The sequence below is a fragment of the Propithecus coquereli genome, unplaced genomic scaffold, assembly GCF_000956105.1.
Source record: "Propithecus coquereli isolate 6110/MARCELLA unplaced genomic scaffold, Pcoq_1.0 Scaffold1764, whole genome shotgun sequence".
In the NCBI taxonomy this organism is placed as follows: Eukaryota; Metazoa; Chordata; class Mammalia; order Primates; family Indriidae; genus Propithecus; species Propithecus coquereli.
In genome coordinates, this window is record NW_012142346.1 from 8,049 (window position 1) to 29,738 (window position 21,690).

Consider the following 21,690-nt stretch of genomic DNA (forward strand, 5'->3'; position numbering starts at 1 on the left):
CTCTGTGAGCAGGGCCCTTGGGGACGAAGGTGTGAGGAACCTCTGAGCTGGCTGAAGGCAGGGCCAGTGTCATCCCCTGGCACAGAGCCTGATGAGTGTCTGCTGAATGCATGACAGGCCATCTGGGGAGACCAGACTGGGCAGGCGGTGGAACGAGGGGTGCTGTGGTTGAGACTGTGAGGGGCCTGTGCCCACGGGAAGCACCTCAGTCACCGTGTTCCTGGCACTCCTTGCTGACAGGCTGCAGACCCTGCAAAGTGGGTGCCCCCAATGCCTCGGGGGACTTACCTAGGAAGTAGAGAGGGAACAGTGGCCCCTGGGCCCCTGGCAGCTTGGGGCCCGCTGCCTGAGGTCAGCTCAAACTGCCTGGGAGCACATGTCTGTGTCTACGGGCCCATAGGGCCCAACTCTGCCCTGAGATCAGGTTAAGGCCTGGCAGGGCTGGGAAAGGGAGGGGACTTGCAACAGCAGGTCATCTTGCCCCCAGTGTCCAGGAGGGACCCTCGACCCCAGAGCACTGGCTCCACAGGCCTGAGCAGGAAGCCCTGAGACCAGGGCCCTGCGGAGAAGCCCAAGGCACAGTGCAGCTCAGCGGGGCCGCTTGCTGTCCAGCAGGGCCCTCCAGTCGTCTGCCCACGAGTGCAGCCTGCGGCTGGGAGGCTGCAGCTGCAAGTGCTGGTTGTGGCAGGAGGTGAACAGGACGTGCTCCCAGCTGGGGTTTGGCTCAGCCCCTGTGGGTGGGAAAGCGGCACTTCAGTCCAGTGGTTGGGGGCCCTGGAGCTCAGCCACCGAGGACTGGCTGGCTGTCCCCAGGGAGGCAGCTTGCCTCACCGAGACTGTTTCATCATCTGTACAGCGGTGACTGCACTTGCACCTGCCCCACGTGAAGTGCTCAGCACAGCACAGTCGAGCGCTCAGTGGACAGTTTCCCGCCCTCACCGCCGGGGAAGTGAGCCGAGCCAGCACGCTGCAGCGCCCTCACGCTCACCTGGCTGTGCTCACCCTGCCCACCCCTCTCTGCCGCACAGTCCTGCTGGCTCGGGTAGGAGTGGGGGTGGGGAAAGGCCAGGCTGCCCAGCTCTGCAGCTCACCGGCTGGTGGCCACAGGCCCCAGAGCCTCCCCATGCATCAATCCTCGTGTCCACACCAGTGCCACTGGTGGGATACTGCCCCCCCAGGGTCAGGCCCTGCCCGCAGCTCCTCACACAGGCCTCCCCCACCCCACCCGTTCCCCCTTGTGCCTGGAGATGGAAGGCAAGCAGGTGTCTGGGCCCTAAAGGTCGCTGGCAACTGCTGCCCTGACTCTCCCCGGGAGACCGCATGGTTTAGGAGGGGCTGGGGGGACACCCGTGGATCCCACCCTCTGAACGTGGTGACTGAATTAGAGATGGGCATGTTTCCCAAGCCAGTTCCAAAACCACTAGGGAAGAAATGTTCTGTATTTTCCCACTGGGGTGTCTAAAAGAACAGGCTGTAACGCTAAAACTACTGACAGCTACCAGGAGGCGGCAGCCCGCCCTGATGCCGGCACACAGGGCAGAGCAGGACCAGGAGACAAAGAAACCGAATGTTGAGTGACACTGCTTGAACCCTGGATTCAGCCATGCCCGAAGCCCTAGTGAACCAATACATGTCCCCTCTCCTCTCTAGGCTACTCAGGGCTGAGCGGTCTGTTTGTTCTGGGATCATCTGTAAGCAAAAGGACAAGCACGGCTCCCACACCACCTGCGAACAGAGAAACTGCCCTGCTTTCCCGTCATAGACTGGGCCAGTCCAAACTGCTTTTGTGAAAAACAAGGCTTTGCTGCATTTGGAAGAAACGTTTGGAAGCCAGAGTCCAGCCTTCACGTTACATGAGGAAGGTGAGGCTTCTGGGGTGTGAAGTGACACACCTAAGGCTGCCCGTCGGGCTGCCCTGCGGCTGGGCACCCACTCCTCCCGACTCCCAGGGGTGCTGAGGGAACCTTGTCCTCCCAGTGGGGAAGAGGCTCACTGCCTGGCAAACGTCTGGTGACTCAGTGGGGCGGGCAGGAGGCAGCTGGGAGGTGACTGCTTAGAAGAGGGTGCAAGGCTTGGGTCCTCCCCACGTGCTCCTCGCCTGCCACAGGCCACTTGCCTGTGATGTCCGGCCGGTCGTCTATGAGAAGGTCAGCAGATACCACGGTCTTGTCTCTGGTCAGCACAATCTGCTCCAGAAAGTCCGAGCCAAAGTGCTTCTCCACCCAGGCGTACTGGAGGTGAACAGGGGGCAGAGGGTGAGAAGAAAGTGACATCGGACCTGGGAGCAGGCCAAGAGCTGGGGACAGCCAGGCATTCCCCAGGAACGGGCTAGCCGAGAACCTCGGCTAACAGCTGACACTGAGGCTCAGCCCCAGCAGCTCTGTGCAGGAGGGGACTTGCCAGCCCAGGAAGCCGATGCTCGCTGTGACTGGTCCACGTCTAGAAAGCAGCAGAGTCATGACTCAAACCCAGCACTGACCCGCATGCGCCTGATACTACTGCACAGCACGACCTCACACAGAGCAGAGGAGAGAGCATCGGCCACTGAAACCCCCTCCCTGCCCCCAGCGGGCTTTGGCAATGCTTTGTAAGGCAAAGAAAACCAAGACAAAAAAAGCAGTCCTTGCCCTCAGGAAGCTCACAGCCCAGAGGAGACAGCTATTAACGTTAAAGGGGCATTTAAACCATTGATTACATAAATCCAAGGACAGGGCTACCAAGAAGGCTCCAGGGGCTGGGAGAAGCCACACGTGAGCTAAGGCTTCTTTGGAAGCAACAAGCAAGCTGCACAGGGGCGCACTGCAGGCAGAGGATGCTCTGGGTGCTGCAGGGTGTGTCCTGGCAGACAGAAGGCTGGGGAGCTGGAGCGCATGGTGGCTCTGTCACTCGGGGCAGGAATCAGACTGGGGCCTGGCGAGCCACGGGCACCCTCTGGCTGCTGGTGAGCTCTCAACATCCTTTCCCTTTCCTCAGCTCCCGGGGGAGTCACCTGCTTCCTACAGGGCGTGTGCCCTGGCTGCTCCCACCACCCCAGTGCAGCCTGGGCCCAGGCACCCAGTGAGCCCGGCCCTGCCCAGCACAAGCTCAGTCTCTAGCCACCGAGAGGCCCTTTCAATACCTTTCTAGACTTCTGCCATTTGCAATCAGACACCTTAACTCACAGACCCTGTTACAACTATGGATTCTAACCAGCAGCGGGGGCAGGATGGGATGCGCTCTGTTCCAAAGCTCCTCTGGTTCCTGCGTGGAGAACAAACAGACGCTCCCCAGCCCGGGAAGGGAGCTCAGCATGTCTGCTGCCTTCCTGCTGCACCCCCAAGCAGGCCCCTGAACTCTTTGGCCCCGTTACCCGTGTGAGACCAGGGATGGGACGCCGTGCAGCGGTGTGGCTTTCTTCTGGTGGGAGGGTGGAGCGCTGAGCCTCCCCACAGCCCTGTGAAGTCCGTGCTCCAGGAGCCTCACTGCACAGAGGTGGGTGGACCCCACCCATGCTGCACACAGCCCTCCACGACATGCCAACAGGCAGGAGCACAGAGAGCAGGCTGGGTCTGCAGAGCGGGCTGGCCCGGCCCTGCCGAGGTCCTAGCTTCGCCTTTCTCTGGGCGCTGCCTCCCTTGCCACGCCCACTACGATGGCCTTCTCTGCATCTCTGCGCTCTGTTAATGCTTGTTCCTGCTCAGGAGCTTCACAGAAGCCCTGTCCTCTGACTGCAACACTCCTTCAGGATATACTCACACACGTGCACACACACATGCACACACGAGGGAACACACACACACAGGTGTGTGCACACCCCCCTAATTCCAGCCAGTGAGCTCTCATCCTAAAGCTGTCACCTTCTCAGCCTTCCGTGACCGTCACACTCTAATTGTCCTTCCCAGCAGTGGTCACAAATGTAGCTATGTATTTGTATAATTGCTGTTTCACATCTGCCCCTCTAGAGTATAAATTCCTGAGGACAAGGACCATATCTCAATGAGTATTTGTTGAAATGACCAAAGAAGCCAATTAACATGTGTATGAGGAAGATATGGGTCATTTTTGGCCAGCCCTTCCCAAGAGGGAGGGTGCTCTGATTCTAAAGGCCTCATGGCCAAGATCGCAGGGTGGCCCTGCAGGGACCTGCTGGCCATCTTCTCAGGACAATCCCCCATTATAAAATAGCAGCAGGCCATCAGTCCACAAAACGGCTGAGTGAGGGTCCAGTAACCATGCCACAGGCAGATGGACTGTCCGCCTGGCGAGGCTGAGGGCCTCCGCCCGGCTCCACGCCACAGACAGCGGCACTGCAAGGCCAGGGTGAGGGCGGCCCCACATGGGCCTGGGTGGAGGAGTCGAGGAAGGAACAGAGGGGTTGGTGTGGGGCTCTCACTTCTGGTGTACCTACTCCATGGGCAGTACAGCGTGCATCAACTTATCTAAGCCTTCTAAGCAGCCGAATTTTCTTTATTCATGCAGTTATTCAACCAGCGTCGTGTGAGGCACATTCTAGGAATGGAGAGACTCACAGAGCCTGCGTTCTAGCATGAGGAGGCAGGCAACCTACAGACACACCAGCTCCAGTGGGACCAGGCGCCGCAGCAAACACGGAGCTGTGGCAGAGGGCCGGTGGGGTGGGGGGCAGTGAAGGCCTCTGAGAAGGCGGCATCTGCGCTGGACCCCAACAACAAGGGAGACTGCTCTCCACAAGTGGGCAAGAACACTCCAGGCAGAGGGAACAGGAAACACCAACGTTCGATGGCAGGTGCGTGCTCAGGTGTTTGGGGCACAGGAGAAAGCCCTGGAGTATGGCTAGACACAGAATCAGGGCACAGTAAGAGAAGGGCCAGGGTGCTGGGCAGGGCTGGGTGCCGCTGGGACTGGGCCTTGGGGAGGAGACACGATTTCATGCTAGTCCAAGGGGATCCCTTAGAGCCATGTTGCACAAACCATCTATGAAAAAGACCAGTTTTGGTTTTTTTCTTAATCTCCAATGCATTGTGACCAACACTTTTGTTAGATATGAAATCAAATCATGTGCTTGGATGCTGCGTCACTGCCAAATTGCCATGCAAGTTTCCAATCACACACCCAACGTCTGTGTTTCTTTCAACTTGGGCCAGCGCCAGTATGCAGACCACAAATGGAGTCTCTTTGCGGAAAGGTTCATTTAGGAAAATGACACACACAGCAACAGTGATGAACAGATTCCGTGCAAATAAAGAAACTGAGGCTCAGAGAGGGCCAGTGACTCAAGCGGCAGAGCCCTCACCACTGCACCCTCCTGTACGAGCCTTGCAGAGCACGGGCGTGAGCACTGGCGCTGCTACTTCTAAACAGGTGTCAGGAGTCTCTTACTCAGCACCGCCCAGCCCATGCAGGGTAAGCGGGGATGACAACGCTATCTACCTCGCGGGTTCCTCAGGGATTCCGCGGGAAACGTGCGTGAAGTCTCAGCACTGCAGCTGGCACACAGAAAGCATGCAGAGAAAGGACTCTAGCTGTTGGTCTGACCCCAGCCATTTTACACTCGGGTCATTTTATGTTCATCTGGCCCGAACTATTTCATCCCCAGTGTTTTCAGGAAACTAAATGTTCAGCAGGTGAAAAATGAGCAACTCTTCTTTTCCAAAACAGCCACTTCCCCCACCCCCGGAGCTCTGACAGATACAAGCTGTGGGTCCTCAAGCCAAGCCATCGAACCTCCTGAGCTCAATTTCCTCAAATGTTATTGGTATGATAAATAAAATAAAATAAAATAAAATAGATAAAATTTGTGTAGGGCACTTAGAGTAATGCTGGTACATATCAAATACTAAATAAATGTAATTATTACAGCTAAACTTTAGTATTCTCAAATAATCTGCAAAAAAGCAACTAGAACTACTAATTTAGCAATGTAGCAGGCTACAAGGTCAGTACACAAAAATCACTTATATTTCTATACATTGGAAATTGCAATTAAACAAAAAATACCATTCACAATAAAAAATGAAATAGGCTGAACTGTACACCTAAAAATGGCAAAAATGGTAAATTTATGTTATGTGTATTTCCCACAACAAAAAAATTATAATTAAAAAAGATAGGCTCTATGCCCAAAAAAACATGAAATAGTGACAAATTTAACAAAATATGTGCAAGACCAGTACACTGAAAGCACACACAAAACATTGCTAAATAAATGAAGATATATGTGTGCCCATAGATCAGAAGATTCAATATTGTTCAGCTTTATACCTACGATGTAACTGCAATTCAATTCCCACCAGACTCTTTGTAGAAACTGACAAGCTGGTTCTAAACCTTCTATATCAATATAGGAACTAGAATAGCTGAAGTAATTTTTAAAACAAAGAATTTTTTGGAAAACTCATACTATGTTCAAGAATTGCTATAAAACTATAGTAATTGAGACAGTGTGGTGTTTACATTAAGTCAGACATTCAGATCAACGGAACAGGATATATTTCAAAAATGGGCCCAAAGGTACCAAGATAGTTTGATACGTCAACCAGGAAAGGAAGGCCTTTCCAACAGAGGAACAACTGGATCCACATGCAAAAGACGACAACAGCAACCAAAAAACCCTCTATTTTTACCTCCTACCATAAACAAAAATTAATTCAACATGGATCATAATCTAAAAATAAAAGCTAAAAGTGTAAAACCATTCTTCAAAAGACACTGTTAAAATGAAAAGACAAATCACACACTGGGAGAAAATATTTGTAAAACACATTATCTGATAAAGTACTCGTTTCTAGAATATATAAAAATCTCACAACTCAATACAAACAACCCAGTGAAAAAACAGGCAAAAGGTTTGAACACGTCATCACAGAAGATATAAGGAGGGCTATTTGCTTAAAAAGATGTTCAACATCATTAGTCATCAGGGAAATGCAAATTAGAACAACAACAAGGTACCACTACATATCTATCAGAATGGCCCAAATCTAACCGTGACAATACCAAATGCTAGCAATGATATGGAGCAAAAGGAACTCTCATTCATTGTGGGTTTTTTAAAAAACAGAATTTATTTTTTAGAGCAGTTTCAGGTGCACAGCAAAACTGAGCTGAAGGTACAGAGAGTTCCCATTTACCCCCTGCCCCAAACGCACAGCCTCCCCCGTTATCAACACCATAGAAGGTACAACACCCAGAGCAGACCCTGGTGTAGGCTGTGGGGTCTGGGTGATGAGGGTGCATGGAGTCGCCACGTTGCCAGGGTGGGGGTGTGCCTTCAGCTCAGTTTTGCCTCGGAGGAACCCTCTGAGGATAAAGCTAGACTTGGACAAGGAATCATTTGTCATCTTTGTTAGTGGCTGTTTTGGAAGAGAAGAATTGCTCATTTTTCACCTGCTGAACATTTCGTTTCCTGAAAACACTGGGGATAAAACAGTTCAGGCCAAATGAACGAAAAATTACCCAAGTGTAAAATGGTGCCGTCTGTCGTTCTAAGCCAGAATCTGAAAAAATGCCTGAAACAGAATCCAAACTACAGGCAGCTAAAGAATTGTTCGAAAGACTCCCGGGAAAGATGCTCTCTCCAAGACCCAGGGGTGCGGGCAGTGAGTCCATGAACCAAGCACCGCGAGAGCCAGGAGTTCAGTGATTACCCAGAAGATGCAGGAGAAAAGGTGGATGCTAAAGAGGACAGGGCTGGAAAGGGACGGGGGGCAGACACCAGGCAGCTCCCCACCCCGCCTCCCCCCTCCCTGAGCCTCGTGGGCTCACAGGCCCAGCACCAAGTGTGCAGATCAGAAATGGAGACTCCTCAGCTAAACACGGTCCTTGCTTTGCAAATGCTGGACGGGACCCTCCCCGGAGTCCTGCTCCACTCAGATGAGCAGATCCTGGGACAGGCTCACGTCAGGGATGGGGGGTGCAGGTGTGGAAGGACTGAACAACACAATTTGAAAAATACCATACCTAGGACCCTTTAAAGGTGTCACACCCTTTTGTCCAAAATCCCTATTATGATGATTCAGTGACCATATCTAACTAGAAGAGTAGGGTTAGTTTTGGAACTATTAGCCATCTGAGCAGCTGATATTTTTTTGGAGATGTAATTCACTAACTTAAAGCAAACAATTCAGTGGTTTTTAGTGTATCCACAATGTTATGTGACCATTACCACTATCTAATTCCAAGATGTTTCTACTACCCCAGAAAGAAACCCTGGACCAATTAGCATGAACAGTCAATTTTTTATAAATACTGGTATGGGCCAGATACACGCCATGAGCCCCAGTGACAGACGACAGGGGAGTGGGGGGCGGACGGCAATCCAGGAGCAGCTCCCACGCTGCCCCTAACAGAACCAGGGCTTCTCCACGGGCCACGAGACAGTGCTGAGCCTTTCAGCGTAGGTCTCACAGAGGTCCACAGGCCCGGGGCAGCTGGACAATTCGGTGTGAAATGTACAAAGAAATTTAATTCATTATTTTCTTAAGTTCGAAAAGTGGTCTACACTTTTATTTGAGGTTAAAGGAAGGGGCTCAATGATGGAGTGGGAATTTTTGACATTTATTCTTAAAAGCAACATCAAATCTGGCAGACATGTCATCTGGAAACCAAGCTTCAAATTAAAAGAACGTGTTCTATTGTACATCCAAGCACCACACTTCATTCAGCTTGTGATTACTGCCCTGGCTGAACTAGACAGAGTCGAATGTCATGCCTGTAAATGAAGAATGTACCACGGATTTTTTAAAAATCTCTCCTTGGGGGAAAAAAAGTACAAATCGTGTTTTGAGTTCTAAGTCAGGTGCAGGCAGGAGAGGCAGCCCGAAGAGTGCGGTGCAGGCTCTGGAGTCCGACTCACCACTTTCCTGCTGCTGATCTTGGGCAAGTGGCTGAACCTCTTTGCGCCTCAGTTTTTTTGTCTGTAAAATGGGGATAATAACGGCATCTACCTCGTAGAGCTATTATGAAGGTAAGATAGATCACTACAAGGAAAGTCCCTGCCTATGCATACTATCAACTCAATAAAAGTTAGCTATTATTGAGCTAAATTTGGGTCTAAAATGTCAGCGAGCTCCAGCCAGGCAGAAGGTTCTGATGACCTGAATGTAACCGACCTCTGACCCCCTACATATGATAAGGAGGTGAGCTCATAGCAATTCGGTCCCCCTCCTTTGCCTGGGTCTCGAGTGGAGATCAACCAAGGGGAAAAGCTCCCGCTCTGGCACCAAAGGCTGATCCTGCTCAGTGGACAGGGGCTGGGAGAAGAACTCTGTGGGTGAACCCAGGCTGGGGCTACCATGGAGGCAGCAGATCCGTCCTGTGCAGACACGTCCTGAGACCAGCCTCCAGCCCCTCAACACCACCCCCGGGTAGCAGAGCACCTGTTAACACTCGCCTGTCCCGGGCCATGGCCAGCTTCAGGGAGAAGCATCCTCTGCAGGCTGGGACAGGCGATGGGTGGTGGGCGAGGAGGTGGTCGGAGTGACCTTCATCCTACTCACACCTTACTCACACGGTCCCTTTGTCTTAACCCGGATTAAAAGGTGGTAGTGTGGCTGTCCATGACAATGGTTGGGAGACTTTGGAAGAGCTAATACACTTAACTCTCCCAACCCTGCTTTCTAGCCAGTCCCTGTGACCACCAGCCAACAAAATTCACCCTCAGTTTCTCACTCCGCACATTCCCGTCTTTGTGTCTTTGCTTGGCGTCACGCTTCCTCTGTCCAAGGACCCCATGTGGCCCAGCCTGGCTCTGGTAGGGTTGTGGGGGGCCTCTGTCCCCATTTCTGGGACAGTGGAAATGGCCACAACTTTCCGTGTAATACATGCCAGAACCCTACCTTTCCTTGTGCAGAAATTCTATTTCCTGGAATTCACCCTCAGGACATGATCATACAAAGACTTTACACGACGTCTTTGGCTATTAACAATCACATTTTTGAAGAAGAGTGTTTGATGACAGAAAAAAGGCTGTCAATACCCAAAACTGAGCCAGTAAAAAAACCAAACAACAAACAAAAAAAGCCTAAAAATATAAAATTATCAAGCAAAAAGGATACTAAACCATATGAAACTTAAATTTTGTTAAAATATACATATCATATTTAATATGCATCAAAGTTAAAACTAGAAAGAAATGAATCAAAGTGTCAACAGTGTCTCCATCTCTAGGTGGTAGGATTGCCAATGTGGGCTTTCGTTCCCTTTCTTCTCTAGTTTGACCAGGACATCCGCCATCACTGTGCCCCTTCTTTTGGTGACGACACCTCAATCTTTCTCTGGAAAGCTGCCCCTCTGCCATCAGCAGCATCTGTCAGGATGCCCTAGGTCAGCACTCAGGCTCAGCTGATGGGCCTCTCTCCCCTGGAACTATGAATCTCAGGCGATGAAACCTGCAGACGGACAGAACGGAGCTCGAGCATCTTAGGAGCATCTACGCTGGACAGACCGTCTTCGGGTTCTGGGCCCTGTTGTCTGAGACTGCTTCTTCAGGTTTCCCTCAGACTCTCTGAACAAACCAACATCCCTCTAATAAACCCTAGCCTTGTTCAAGTTAGCCAGAGGCTATCCATGCTGCTTTTGACTGAAGAGTCCTAACTGACGTCTGTCTCCTCTTAAATGCGTCCTTTTCTGAATCCTCCCCAATGACTGGGTGCTACTTGCAGGACACAGTGGCTGCAGGCACAGGCTCTGGGACGGAGAGATTTAGACCAGGACCCACTGGATGCACAATCCTTAGACCCAGTAAACAAGCTGCCCCAGCTCTCTGAGCCTCAATTTCTTCATCTGTCAAATTAGAAGAGCATTGCTGTTTCACAGGGAGCTGTCGTAAGCCTCAAAAGTGCTAATAAAAGGATAGTGCCTGGCATGTCAAAGGTGCCAAACAGATGGCAAGCATCACTGCCAACAGGTGTCTGATGACTCTTTTGAACAAATGAATCTATTCATCCAACCACAAATAGTGAGTCTCGCAGCATGCCAGGCACGCCAGCCTGGGGTGGGCAGCGAGCAGGATGGCCAGCGCCCCGGCCCTCGCGTGTCTCACAGGCTCGTGGGGAGACAGGCAAAGAACAAGCCACAGACGAAGACACAACCCCGTTTCAAACAGTGGGAAGTGTTATATGGGACACACGGCCAGGAGATGGAACAAGGCAGAGAAAGAACATACTTAAATATGCTGAGGCCTCACGGATGAGACGGGACCAGGCCTGCAGGGCGGGAGGGGACAGTCCAAGCCAAGGGCTCAAGAAACTGGGCCGAGGGGCATTGTGGGTGGAGAGGGAGGCAGGCCCTGTAGGTCGTGGGCAGCAGTTTGTATACGTGGTTTTAACGGGAAACCACGAAGAGGTTTTAAGTTGGGCGCTGATGTGATCTGCTGTATGAAAGGCCTTGTCAGCCCTGCGTGGAACTGAAAGGAGAGGACAGTTTAGGAGGTGGTATCAGGAGTTCTGGGAGGAAACGCTAAGCTGGTGCAATGGGGAGACAGAGAAGCAGACAGATGCCACGCATCCTAGAAATAGAACCCCCAGGAGATGGGACTCCCCGATGCCCTGGACATGAGGCTTAGGAGCAAAGTGTCAGCAGGATGGCTCCCGACCTCTGGCCTAAGGAGGGTTGACAGACCCTGGAGGGAAGGATGGATGTGCACAGGAGACCAGTGCCTCGGCACAGACCTGTCAGCTGTGTCGAGCTCCAAGGGCAGCCCGGGCTGGGGCTACGCAGTGGGACAGCCGGCACAAAGGGGATATTTGAATGCATGGGAATGGATGAACGAGAGTCATCTTGTCGTGAGTGCTAGACAACCACCCTGACCACCCAGTGAAACTGTAGCTGAAACAGGGACTCCAGCCCCATAGCTCACAAATTTGAGGGTACATCAGAATCACCTGCTGGGCTTCACAAGCCATCATTGCTACTGCCAGGGTTTCTCATTCAGAAGTTCGGGATGGGGCCAAAAGATGTTGACTTCTAGCAAGTCTCCAGGGGGTGCCAACCCTGTGGGTCTGGGGAGCTCGCTTTGGGATCACTGCTCTGCCCGGAATAGTGGGCTTGGCCTGCACTCCCAACTCCTTACTTACTAACTGTGGGGGAGACACTTCCCCTCCTGAGTTTAACTGAACGCATGGTCCTTGGGTGTCAAACGGGGTTAGGGTAACTGCTGGATGACAGGGTGTAGTGAGGACTCAATGACATGGTGGCACCAAGCGCCCACATAGTGCCAGGGTAACTGTTCACTGAGCGTGGGCTCCCTTCCCACTGACACACACGGAAGGCCGTAATGTTGGCTGAGTGTGTAAACTTAGTTTCTAATATGAGGTCGAAGGAGGAAAGGTCATGGGAAGACACTTGACAGACTCAGCCTGAAGGTCTGAAGCCCCCGAGCAAGGGAGGCTCTGGCACAAAACCCCTCCTTTCTGAGCCTGGGAAGAGCTGCTGGGATGTTCCCAGGGGACGCCCTGATGCCCCTCTGGCAAGAGTGCCCTCCTCCTGGGCAACAGAACTTTCCTCTGGGTGGTTTGGCAACCACAGGTTCCCAGTTTCCAGAGAAGTTTCAATTTTGTGTAATTCTAATTCTTTTCAATAAAGACAATAAAGTAAGTGTACAGAAAAATGAACTTTAGCTGTCTCTCCTTTGTAAGACTTTCATGGAAATAAGCCCACATGCCTGCAGCCCCTCGCCAGTCCGTCCTCACCCGGCATCCTTCACAAGCCTGCTTGGGGCCGGGCTAGTCGAGGGGACGGGTGCCCCCAAGAGAATCCACCTTGTAACCAGGCCCCATTTGGCACTTGGGAACCCCAGGCTGGTGCTGCAGGGGGCCTGGGGGAGCAAGAGCAGCCAGCACAGGCATGCAGAGCCCAGCACCCCGGCTGCGGCACCTAGGGTAAGGCCTGGCCAGCAAGATGCAGACTTACCTTCTCATAGGGACAGTACTGGAACATCTTGATGGGGCTTGTACAGATGAAGACATCAGTGCTGCCGACAAGAGAAAGGAGAGTGAGCCTGCGAGACCCGAACTTCAGCCACCACAGGACTTTGCCACCCATGTTGTGGCCTTGGCCACCCACCTTGCCTTCATGGGGCTGGGCCCTCTCAGAGCCTGAGCCCTTCACCTGGGATGAGAAACGCACTGCCTTGTGTTATCTCCACACCAGAGATGTCAACCTTACATTTCTGTCCTATCTGATGGCCCTGAGCACCCATGTGTGACCCCATCCTGGTCACGGGCAGCTAGCTCAGAGGTGGACATCTGACTTATAGCATCTGACTAGGGCCTCATGCAATGCAAAGTAGTAAGTAAAGAAATCTATGAGTAAGAGAATTCCGGTGACATGTGCAAGCTCTGGCCGTGGGGAGCACCGAGGACGAGCCGGCTCCACGCTGGGCTGCAGCCTCCAGCACTGCAGCTCCTAGAGACAGGCCTCGGCTCCGCGTGAGGAACACCAAGTCCCCACGGCTGCGGTTCTGTGCTCAAGTGATGTGGGAACTGATCCAAAGGGCCTCCCAGGTGCCAGGTGTCACGGTGCCGGCTCCCCCCACACCCAAAGGGCCCCAGCCCCTTACCCGCGGGGGTCTAGTCCCAAACTTCCTCAGGAAGCCGCACTTTGCCTCTGGAACCCGCACCTGCTGGCTCACCTCACTGAGCCTGTGAAGACTACATTCCTAACTTCTCCTTCGTGAGCGTCCTGGGTGAGACTGCCAGGTCTCTGGGACGTGGGTGTGACTCTGCACTCCTGCCAACCATGCCACCCCTTGCACCTGCTGCTCCTGCCCTAAATACTCACCTCTCCCGATGTCCTGCCCTGCCCCCACGGGAACCGGCCTCACACAGTGGTCTGGTCTGCCTCCCTGGCTGGTCTCCAGTGATAGCTGTTTCCTCCCCACACCTCACAAACTTCAGAGATGGAAGGTGAGGAAGGCATTTTCCTTCTCCATTGCTCCTTCCCAGTCCTGGATTTTGCTGACACTCACGCTGTGTGGCACACCCCTCCGCCCTTCCTGGTAGCTGGCAGCTGCCATCTACCCTGGCCAGGTACTGCCCCGCACACCCCCCACCTGCTGGCTCGCAGCGGCCCCTCCACCCGTCACCACCCTGTGACGTTCCACACACACTGCGTACCTGCAGACCCAACACCTCACCTCTCAGTTCCTAGCCTGCTCGCCTCCGAATTCCTCCCCGCACCCCGTCACCAGCAGCTCTCCCACTGTCACCGCTGGAGCTTGGAATCACTTCACCGGAATCCCACTTTCGGGCTTTGCCTCTCTGACAAACGTCTTCTCGCATCACGTGCTCAATTCTCCTACCTCACTGGGACAGACGCCCACCGAGGCCCCTGTCCTAGCATCTCCTCTCACCCCAGCTTCACGGCTCCTCTTTGCCCAGCCGGGGTTCTGTGGCTCATTGCCACAATCACTCTGCCTGCATTTCTCTTCCTCCATGGGGTCTGCTTGGCCAGGCCCCCGAAAGAGCCCGACTAGCCAACTTCTCCCACTTGCCTCGAGCAACTGAATGCTGCTGGAGAAAAGAAAATTCCCATCATCAGATGGACCCGATTCCCCTTCAGTTCCTGACACAAAGCCAGTGCCCTTGTGGGCGCTCCGGGCAAGGCTCCCAGAGCAGCCATTTCCTCGACCTTCTGGACCTTTGGGCAGATGAGACTCCTCCCTGTGCTCCTCGCCCCCATCTGGAGGCCTGTCTGTGTCTGGGCTCATCTCTTCTCCTTCCCACAACACAGGAGAAAGCAGCCTCCTCCCCCTCCGCCGGCCCTCCACCCGTGCCTGCATTCTAGCCCTCTTACCTCCACGGGGACTTTGCCCTGCGACACTCCCTCCTTCTCATCCACACGTGTGCTAGCACCTCGCATCTTAAACATACATACATTCAACACCTTGACACCCACTCCCTGCAGCATAATCTACCCAACAAACTGTCCCCACTTGCTGACCCCATGTTCTCACCTCCTGTGCCTGCTTCACCCACTCCAGCCCACGCTCCGTCCCCTTCACTCCGCAGAAGTCGCTCGTTGGCAGCAAGGACCTGCATATCCCTGTGTCCGTGCCCACCTCACCCTCCTCATCTCCTCCCGGGCACTCAGCCCCACTGGTCCTGTGCTGGCTTCTGGCCTGCGCCTCACTGGCTACCCAGCCCAGCCTCCCCGTGCTCTGCTCCTCTCCGATGGTTGGCTCTAGGTCCCGGGGGCTCTCCACCTGCACCCCCGCTGGGGGTTATCACCCAGGCTTGTGGCTGCAAACACCATGGAGGTGCTGATGCGTCCCAGTCTAACAGCCTACTCTTGTGTTTGGAGCGCCTACTTCACCCCAGACACACGGCATCCACTTGGTTCCTGACAGACCCCTCGCTGGTTCCAGACTTTGCACACCGACCGAGCACAGGAATCTTCTACCAAGTTAAGAGCAAAAATGGAGGAAAAGGACCATCAGGTATGGTCTACACTTGCATTTCCCAAACTGGAATTTCTGCAAAAGTGTTAATAGGGAAGCTCTGAAGAAAAGCTCCCATGCTAGAATACTGTTGAAGAAAGCTGCATTCTCTACCACCCTAATGAGGTGTCACAATGCACGTGAGCAATTAAAAGCTCTGAGAAGTTCTACAGTAAAGAAGCCTAATTAATTCAGTGTCTCCCATACTGTTTTGCCTCAAGACTGCTTTTCCTGTGGCATGCCTATTAAATCCCACAGAATAGCAAGAGCAGCAGCTAGCATTCGCTGGGTACTTATACGCACCAGGCACTATACTGAGGACTGTCTCGTCATCTTCATTTTACAGATGAAGAAATGAGACCCAGAAAGTTTAATAACTTGCCCAACATCTGGGAGTGAGATTCTGGAGGAGCAGGAAGTGAGCCTGGGCATCAACCTGCAGGGCCTCGCTGTGCCACACGGCTCCCCAGAATCCAGCAGTGTGACTCTGGGCCAGGACGTGCCACCCTGGGCCGTGAGTAGAGTTTTGAAGGGTGTAAGTGCTAATGCTGTACACACATGCTTTGCCTCTCTAGGCGCCTGCTACAGACCCACTGTAAATCAAGTTCATATCACAAACCAGAATAAAATATTAATACACGACTTTGCAGGACCTGGACTCAAGTCCAAAGATAAATTACTGAGCAAACAAAGTCTACAATTCAATTCAAACTCTAAGCATTTTCTATGTCTCTGATGCCTATTTATATTAGAACTTTGAAAGTGGACAATTTTTGGAGGCATTTATATGGCACAATGAAGGCCAAAACATACCTTATGTTAGTCATTCAGGTTGATAAATTCAAACAAAATTGTGGCCAGTAAAAGTTACCCAAGTCTAGAAATAAACCTTACAGAGGGAGCTTTAGCCCATTGAACCACTCGTTTTACCAGAACGAAACAGAAATATCTCAAGCAATACTGCTCCTCCTTCCTTAACCACCCTTTCTAAATGAGGTTTCCCACTAAACCTCCTTTCCTTCGGCTCTTAGCACAATCCGTGAGTATCTTCACTTTGTGATTCTTTGTTGAATGTCCGCTCTTGCTAGACTGGATGCCCCATGAGAGCAAGGGCCACGCTCTGCTCATGTCTGAATCGCTGGTGCCAACAGCGTCTAACACAGTTAGTTCTCAGGTACTGGCTGACTAAATGAGGTTTCAACACCCAGTGAACCAGATCAAATCAAATTCACTATTTTCTCAAGTCTGTGTAAACCAAGTTTGTTTTACACAGCCCTGTGCAGGGCTGAGTAGAGGGAAGGGAGAGGGCAGGGGGAGGCAGCAGAAGGCAAGAGAAGGGATGATGGCAGGAAGAAGGTACAGGTGGGGCTGGGAAGACAGACTTACTTTTGCAGGTTGGCCATCTGTTTCACAGCTTCTACGGCCCCTGGCAGAGGCTCAAGTTCAAAAAAGAAATTCTTTGACTCCCAAATGCTGATGGCCTTCTCCTGAGAAGTCGAGAAAAGCAAGTTACTTCCAAGGTCCTCAGCACCTCACTGTCCCCGCCTCAGGAGGACATCAAGGCTGAGAAGTGGGGGGGTTCCACATTCCTCTCACCCCCCAAAAACACCCAAGGACATACTTCCTGGGGAAGAAAGCACACAGAGTTTGTGTGTGCTTCGGGACCCTTTCCAGAAAGGATCTGACTTCTGTTGGGATCCAGCAGAGACCCAATAAGGTGTCGGAGCCATGGATTCCCACACCCACTGGAGCTCTCAGGGACCTGAGGCCACTCATCCAGAACCACGTGTTTGCTACGCTTGATTCCAATGGCCAGAGTATCATGGAGGCTGAGGCTGGCCAGGTCTTCTGTGGCAGCAGAGGTGTTACACTTGAGAGCTGGGGAACTCAGAGAGTCTTACGGGCACTGTTGTGCTGTAGGGAATGGGGGAGGGGGACAGGGGGAGGCAAGGTGGAAGGACAATTTGGGGGGCTCCAGGCTGCTCCCCACATCAATCAGAACAGCTCTGCTTTTATCTGCTTTATGTGTTGTGGTGCTGGTAAGTACATTTTTAAAAAAGGGATTCCACTGCTTTTAGAGTTAGAAAGCAAAAATCTAGACCCTCATTATACATATGAGAAAACCGAGGCTCACAATGGGGAAACGATGTCACACAGCACACCAGTGGCTGAGCTGGGAGGAGGACCCTATGGCCCAACTCCCAGGCTGTCGCCTTTCCACATTCTGTCACTGGGCCAGGCAAGGGAAAAGTGACACGGGAAGGGAGACACATCTCAGCCTCTGAGAAGTAGGAACCTGAATCCCACATGTGTGGTGCGGGAAGTACCTCTGCCAGGTCAGCAGCTGTACCTTCCAGAACAACACCCGTCACATCTATGGCTGGAGGATAAGCTGAGATCATACCAGCAGAGCTCTTGTGAACTATAAGCGGCTGAGCAAATGCGTGCTTATTACTAATACATTTGATCCTTGCAACCTAATTCAGAGAGAAGGAAGATTTTTTTCAAGGCCACTTCGAGGTGACACTGACAAAACTTGAACTCAGGGCTTCTGGTTCATATATAGATAGTGTGGAGGGGTAGAGCTAGAAAGTCCTGGCCCTTGCCATGTGGCCCTGCGTTGATCACTCCGCATCAACGAGCCTCTCTCCCTATCTATAAAATGGAGCTAGGAGTCCACTCCTTCCTTCCAGCTGTTGCGAAGATATAACAGATACACAGCATCAAACACCTTGTAGGTAACGTCAGCTTCTCAGTAGCCCTTCCTTCCCTGACACTAACTTGCTGTGAAACCCTGGTCAAGGCACTTGCCCTCTCTGGGCTCAGTTCATCTATCCTAACAGTTTAAGATTTTGGGTCAGTTAAAACGAGCTTTGCTTTCCACCTCTGTCCTGCTTACGTCCCAAAGTACTGTGAAGATGAAAGGGGACACAGATAGAGCAGAATGTTGTGAAGTGGATATGCCACCTACGTAAGCTGGGTTGTTTTATTTTAACCACAGACACTGGGCCAGCTTGGCCAAGGGGAGCCCCAGGGATGTTCTGCAGGGAGCTGTGCCTCGGGAAGGGAAGCAGAAGCAGAGGAAATCAACAGATCACTCCAGAGCACCCTCCTCACTGCTCCGTGAGCTCTGTTCCTTTGCCTTGTACTTGGAAACTGGTAACTCCGTGTGCACAGAATCTGCACAAAGGAAAAGCCATCATGCTTTTCAGCGTTGGGGATGGGCTTAGTTTCATCACACTAATTCGCTCTTGGGAGGAAATACGGTGCCCAGACTTCCAGTGCTGTGTGCTGCCTATAAATGAACACACACAGAGCAGTGCAGTCTATTGCTGAGGCTGCAGACATTACTAGGGCATTTTCTCCAGTTTAAAGTTTGTCATTGGGTATCAGCTCTGGGCATACTGAGCTCTGTGAAAGTCACCTTCTGAAGTGCCTGGTGTTGGTGAAAACAAATGGCACTTGGTTTCCCCTTTTAACATATGTCCCTCAACAAACCACATTATTGGTAAGGTGCCCTTTTGCAGTCAGAAGAAAGATGACTTGTTAGAGACAGCAGGACAGAGAAGAGGACTTTGGGGTGGGGAAAGCTAAATGAGCTTGGGAGGCAGACAAACTTGGGTTTGAGACCCTTATTAGCATAGAACTTGGGGCAAGTTTCCTCATTTGCACAATGGAGATAATCATGTCTACTCACAGAACAGCGGATGCAGAGAACTTGTGGTTACAAAATGGGCTCTAACATCCTCCTCCTCCTCAGCATCAAATCCTCTGGCAGTGACCCTAGGTGACCAGTCAAGGGAGCCAGAAACACCAAGTCTCTTTAAGTCTGTGTATGACAAAAATCCCCTACTCCTTCCTCAAAATTGTTTAAATTTACAAGCCAAGCTGTCTGGAATGTCCCTCCCTGGATATTTCCCCTCTATCCCTCAGGGACTCGGGGTAGAGGTGAGCTCAGGAGTTCAGCAGGGCCAGCACTGCAAGGGGACAAACCAAGAGGTGGACAAACCACTGACTCATGGCGTGATGCCGGGAAAGTCACTCAACAGCTCTGGCCCTCAAATATCACTACAAGCTATGCTTTCATGGAAAAACGCAAAAAATCTGGTAAAGGCACCCACCAAATTCATGGGGAGGAAGAAATGGGAATGTCACTGCGGTAGGGGTGAAAGAGGACTTAACTTGTAACGTTTATTTTATATTTTTAAAAATTAACAAATGACTTGAAGCCAAATATACCAAAAATTTAAAACTCAGCCGAAGATGGAGCGTCAGGCATATTAGGCTTTGTACTCCCTGCATTTTCAGAAGCCCTCGACGGCAGCCAACGGATCCTGAGCGCGGGACTCGCCCTCCCAGTGCGCTGTTGCCCAGGGTCCCCGGACCCTATGTTACGAGAGGGCCACCCCGAGGCGAGGGCGGTGACCCGCCCAAGGTCACCTGGCGCCGGGGCTCCACAGCCCCCGCAGAGGATGCTCAGGCCCAGGGCTGGGACGGCGGCCGCGTTTCCCGCCCGCGCGGGCGCGGGGCCGGGGCGGGGGATGCTCACGCTCAGCCCGGGCCGCAGGCGGCCGTACTGCTCCGACACCCAGAAGCCGCGCCGGTCCTCCAGCGCGATGAAGGGCTGGTCGGGGAAGCGCGCGCGGAACTTCTTGAGGAAGCCGCCCTCGAAGTCGGCCAGTACGCCGTCCATGTCCACCAGCACCCGCAGGGCGCGGCTGCCCGCTCCGCCCGTCCGGCCCGGCCCGCGCGACGCCCAGCGCCGCCCCGCGGGAACCGCCGCGCCGCGGGCCCGCCGCGCACACCAGCCGCCCAGCCGGATCATGGCCCCTGGCAGTCGCCCGGCGTGGGCGCGGGGACCTGGGCCGCGCCGCCCTGCCTGGGCCGACCGGGAGACATGACCGCCACGGAGGGGCAGCCCCGCCGGCTAGGGCGCGGGGGGCGCGGGGGGCGCGGGCGCGGGGTGCGGGGCGCGGGCGCGCAGGCTCCAGCCCCAGAGCGAGGCTGCGGCGCGCGCTCCAGCCGGCAGCGGGCCCAGCTGCCCTTAAAGGGACACGCGCCCGGCGTAGGCGGGGCCCGGGGGGCGTGGCTTTGAGAACTAACTGGGGTGCTGGATGTCCCAGGGACGTCCCCACTCCTCGGCTCTCCACTCGCATCTTCTCCCTGGCCCCTGGGCCTGAGCAGGCCCGTGTCATTAGACATTTCTTGAGCGTTTACTGTGTGCAGCTGGGAACAAAATAGGCAACGGTCCAGCCATCCTGGAACTTACCGTTTAGAAGGGGAGACAGACAATAGGATGGAGGAACCGAAACAGGGTGATGTGCACTCTGAAAGCCTCTGTGCGTTATAGCGAGCGTCTGGGGAGAGATTGACAGTAGGGCAAATGCCATGCGAACATCACACAGCTTTAGAAAAAACCAGGGATTTTCAAGTAAACATAAAAATAAATATTATGTACCTCTATATAGTTTGCTTTTTTTTTTTTCTTTGCAAAAAGCAAAAACCTTAAAACAGAGCACGGTGATGGGATGGTGGTGAGGTGGAGGGAGTGGCAGGGTGGCAGGGGTGGGGAGGAGAGGCCATGCTGGAGCAGAGACAGGGTGATGTGAAAGAACAGGGAGGACCAGCGGTGCGGTCAGCAGGCGCAGCAGGCTGGAAGGCCTGGGGGCGCGGTGGGGGGCTGGGGGGAACGGGGCTCAGGATGGGGAGAAGGCCAAGGAGAGCACAATTTTCATTCATCTATTTATCTGGCAAATTTCAGTGTCCCCTGTGTGCTTGGTAGCGGATAGGAAGTGGTGAACAAAGTCCCCATTCTCATGGAACTAGCACTTTTGGATCTTTCTGAAAACGTGCGAAGGAAAGGTAAGGTGGCCCAGACTGAAGTCAGAGGTTTGGTCAGGGGTGGGCCGGGAAGCAGTGTGGCACAGCTGGGAAGTATGGGCTGTGGGCTCACATGGACCCATGCCCTAACCCAGGCACAGCCTCGGCCTCCCGAGCAGCTAGGGTTACAGGTGTGAGCCATTCTTTGATTTCTTACTTAGCCATTTTGTAGTTTTCAGTATACAGATCATGCACGTTTTGTTGACTTATACCTAAATATTTTACTTTTTGGTATTTTTAACATTTAAATTGTTTTGGTTGGGAAAACTACACCAAGACACATCCTAGTCAAATTGCTCAAAACCAGAGATAAAAAGAGAAAATTTTAAAAGCATGAGGCCAGGCATGGTGGCTCATGCCTGTAATCTCAATACTTTGGGAGCCCAAGGCAGAGGATTGCTTGAGGCCAGGAGTTC

The 21,690-nt window shown here is 52.8% G+C and overlaps 1 protein-coding gene across 2 annotated transcripts; it reads right to left on the reverse strand.

The window, feature by feature from the left end:
- Window positions 1-517: 517 nt before the first annotated feature.
- On the reverse strand, window positions 518-20,219 carry NT5M (5',3'-nucleotidase, mitochondrial). Of its 2 annotated transcripts, none has more exons than XM_012642174.1 (5): window positions 19,944-20,219; window positions 16,781-16,881; window positions 12,868-12,928; window positions 2,117-2,231; window positions 518-731 (listed from the first exon to the last, which is right to left on the reverse strand). In XM_012642174.1, the coding sequence occupies exons 1-5, from the start codon at window positions 20,217-20,219 to the stop codon at window positions 589-591; spliced, it is 696 nt and encodes a 231-aa protein (XP_012497628.1). In that variant the 3' UTR covers window positions 518-588. The 2 variants fall into 2 exon arrangements, with proteins under 2 accessions (XP_012497628.1, XP_012497627.1); XM_012642173.1 differs by having other exon boundaries at window positions 2,099-2,231.
- Window positions 20,220-21,690: the final 1,471 nt, after the last annotated feature.

What these genes read in the sequence shown, in the direction of transcription:
- NT5M (XM_012642173.1), bottom strand. Translation starts at nt 20,219, where the DNA reads ATGATCCGGCTGGGCGGCTGGTGTGCGCGGCGGGCCCGCGGCGCGGCG. An exon ending in GCCTGCGGCCCGGGCTGAGC is followed by an intron (nt 16,882 to 19,943) that starts GTGAGCATCCCC and finishes TCGACTTCTCAG; the next exon opens with GAGAAGGCCATCAGCATTTG. An exon ending in AGGCAAGTGGCCTGTGGCAG is followed by an intron (nt 732 to 2,098) that starts GCGAGGAGCACG and finishes TCCCACCCACAG; the next exon opens with GGGCTGAGCCAAACCCCAGC.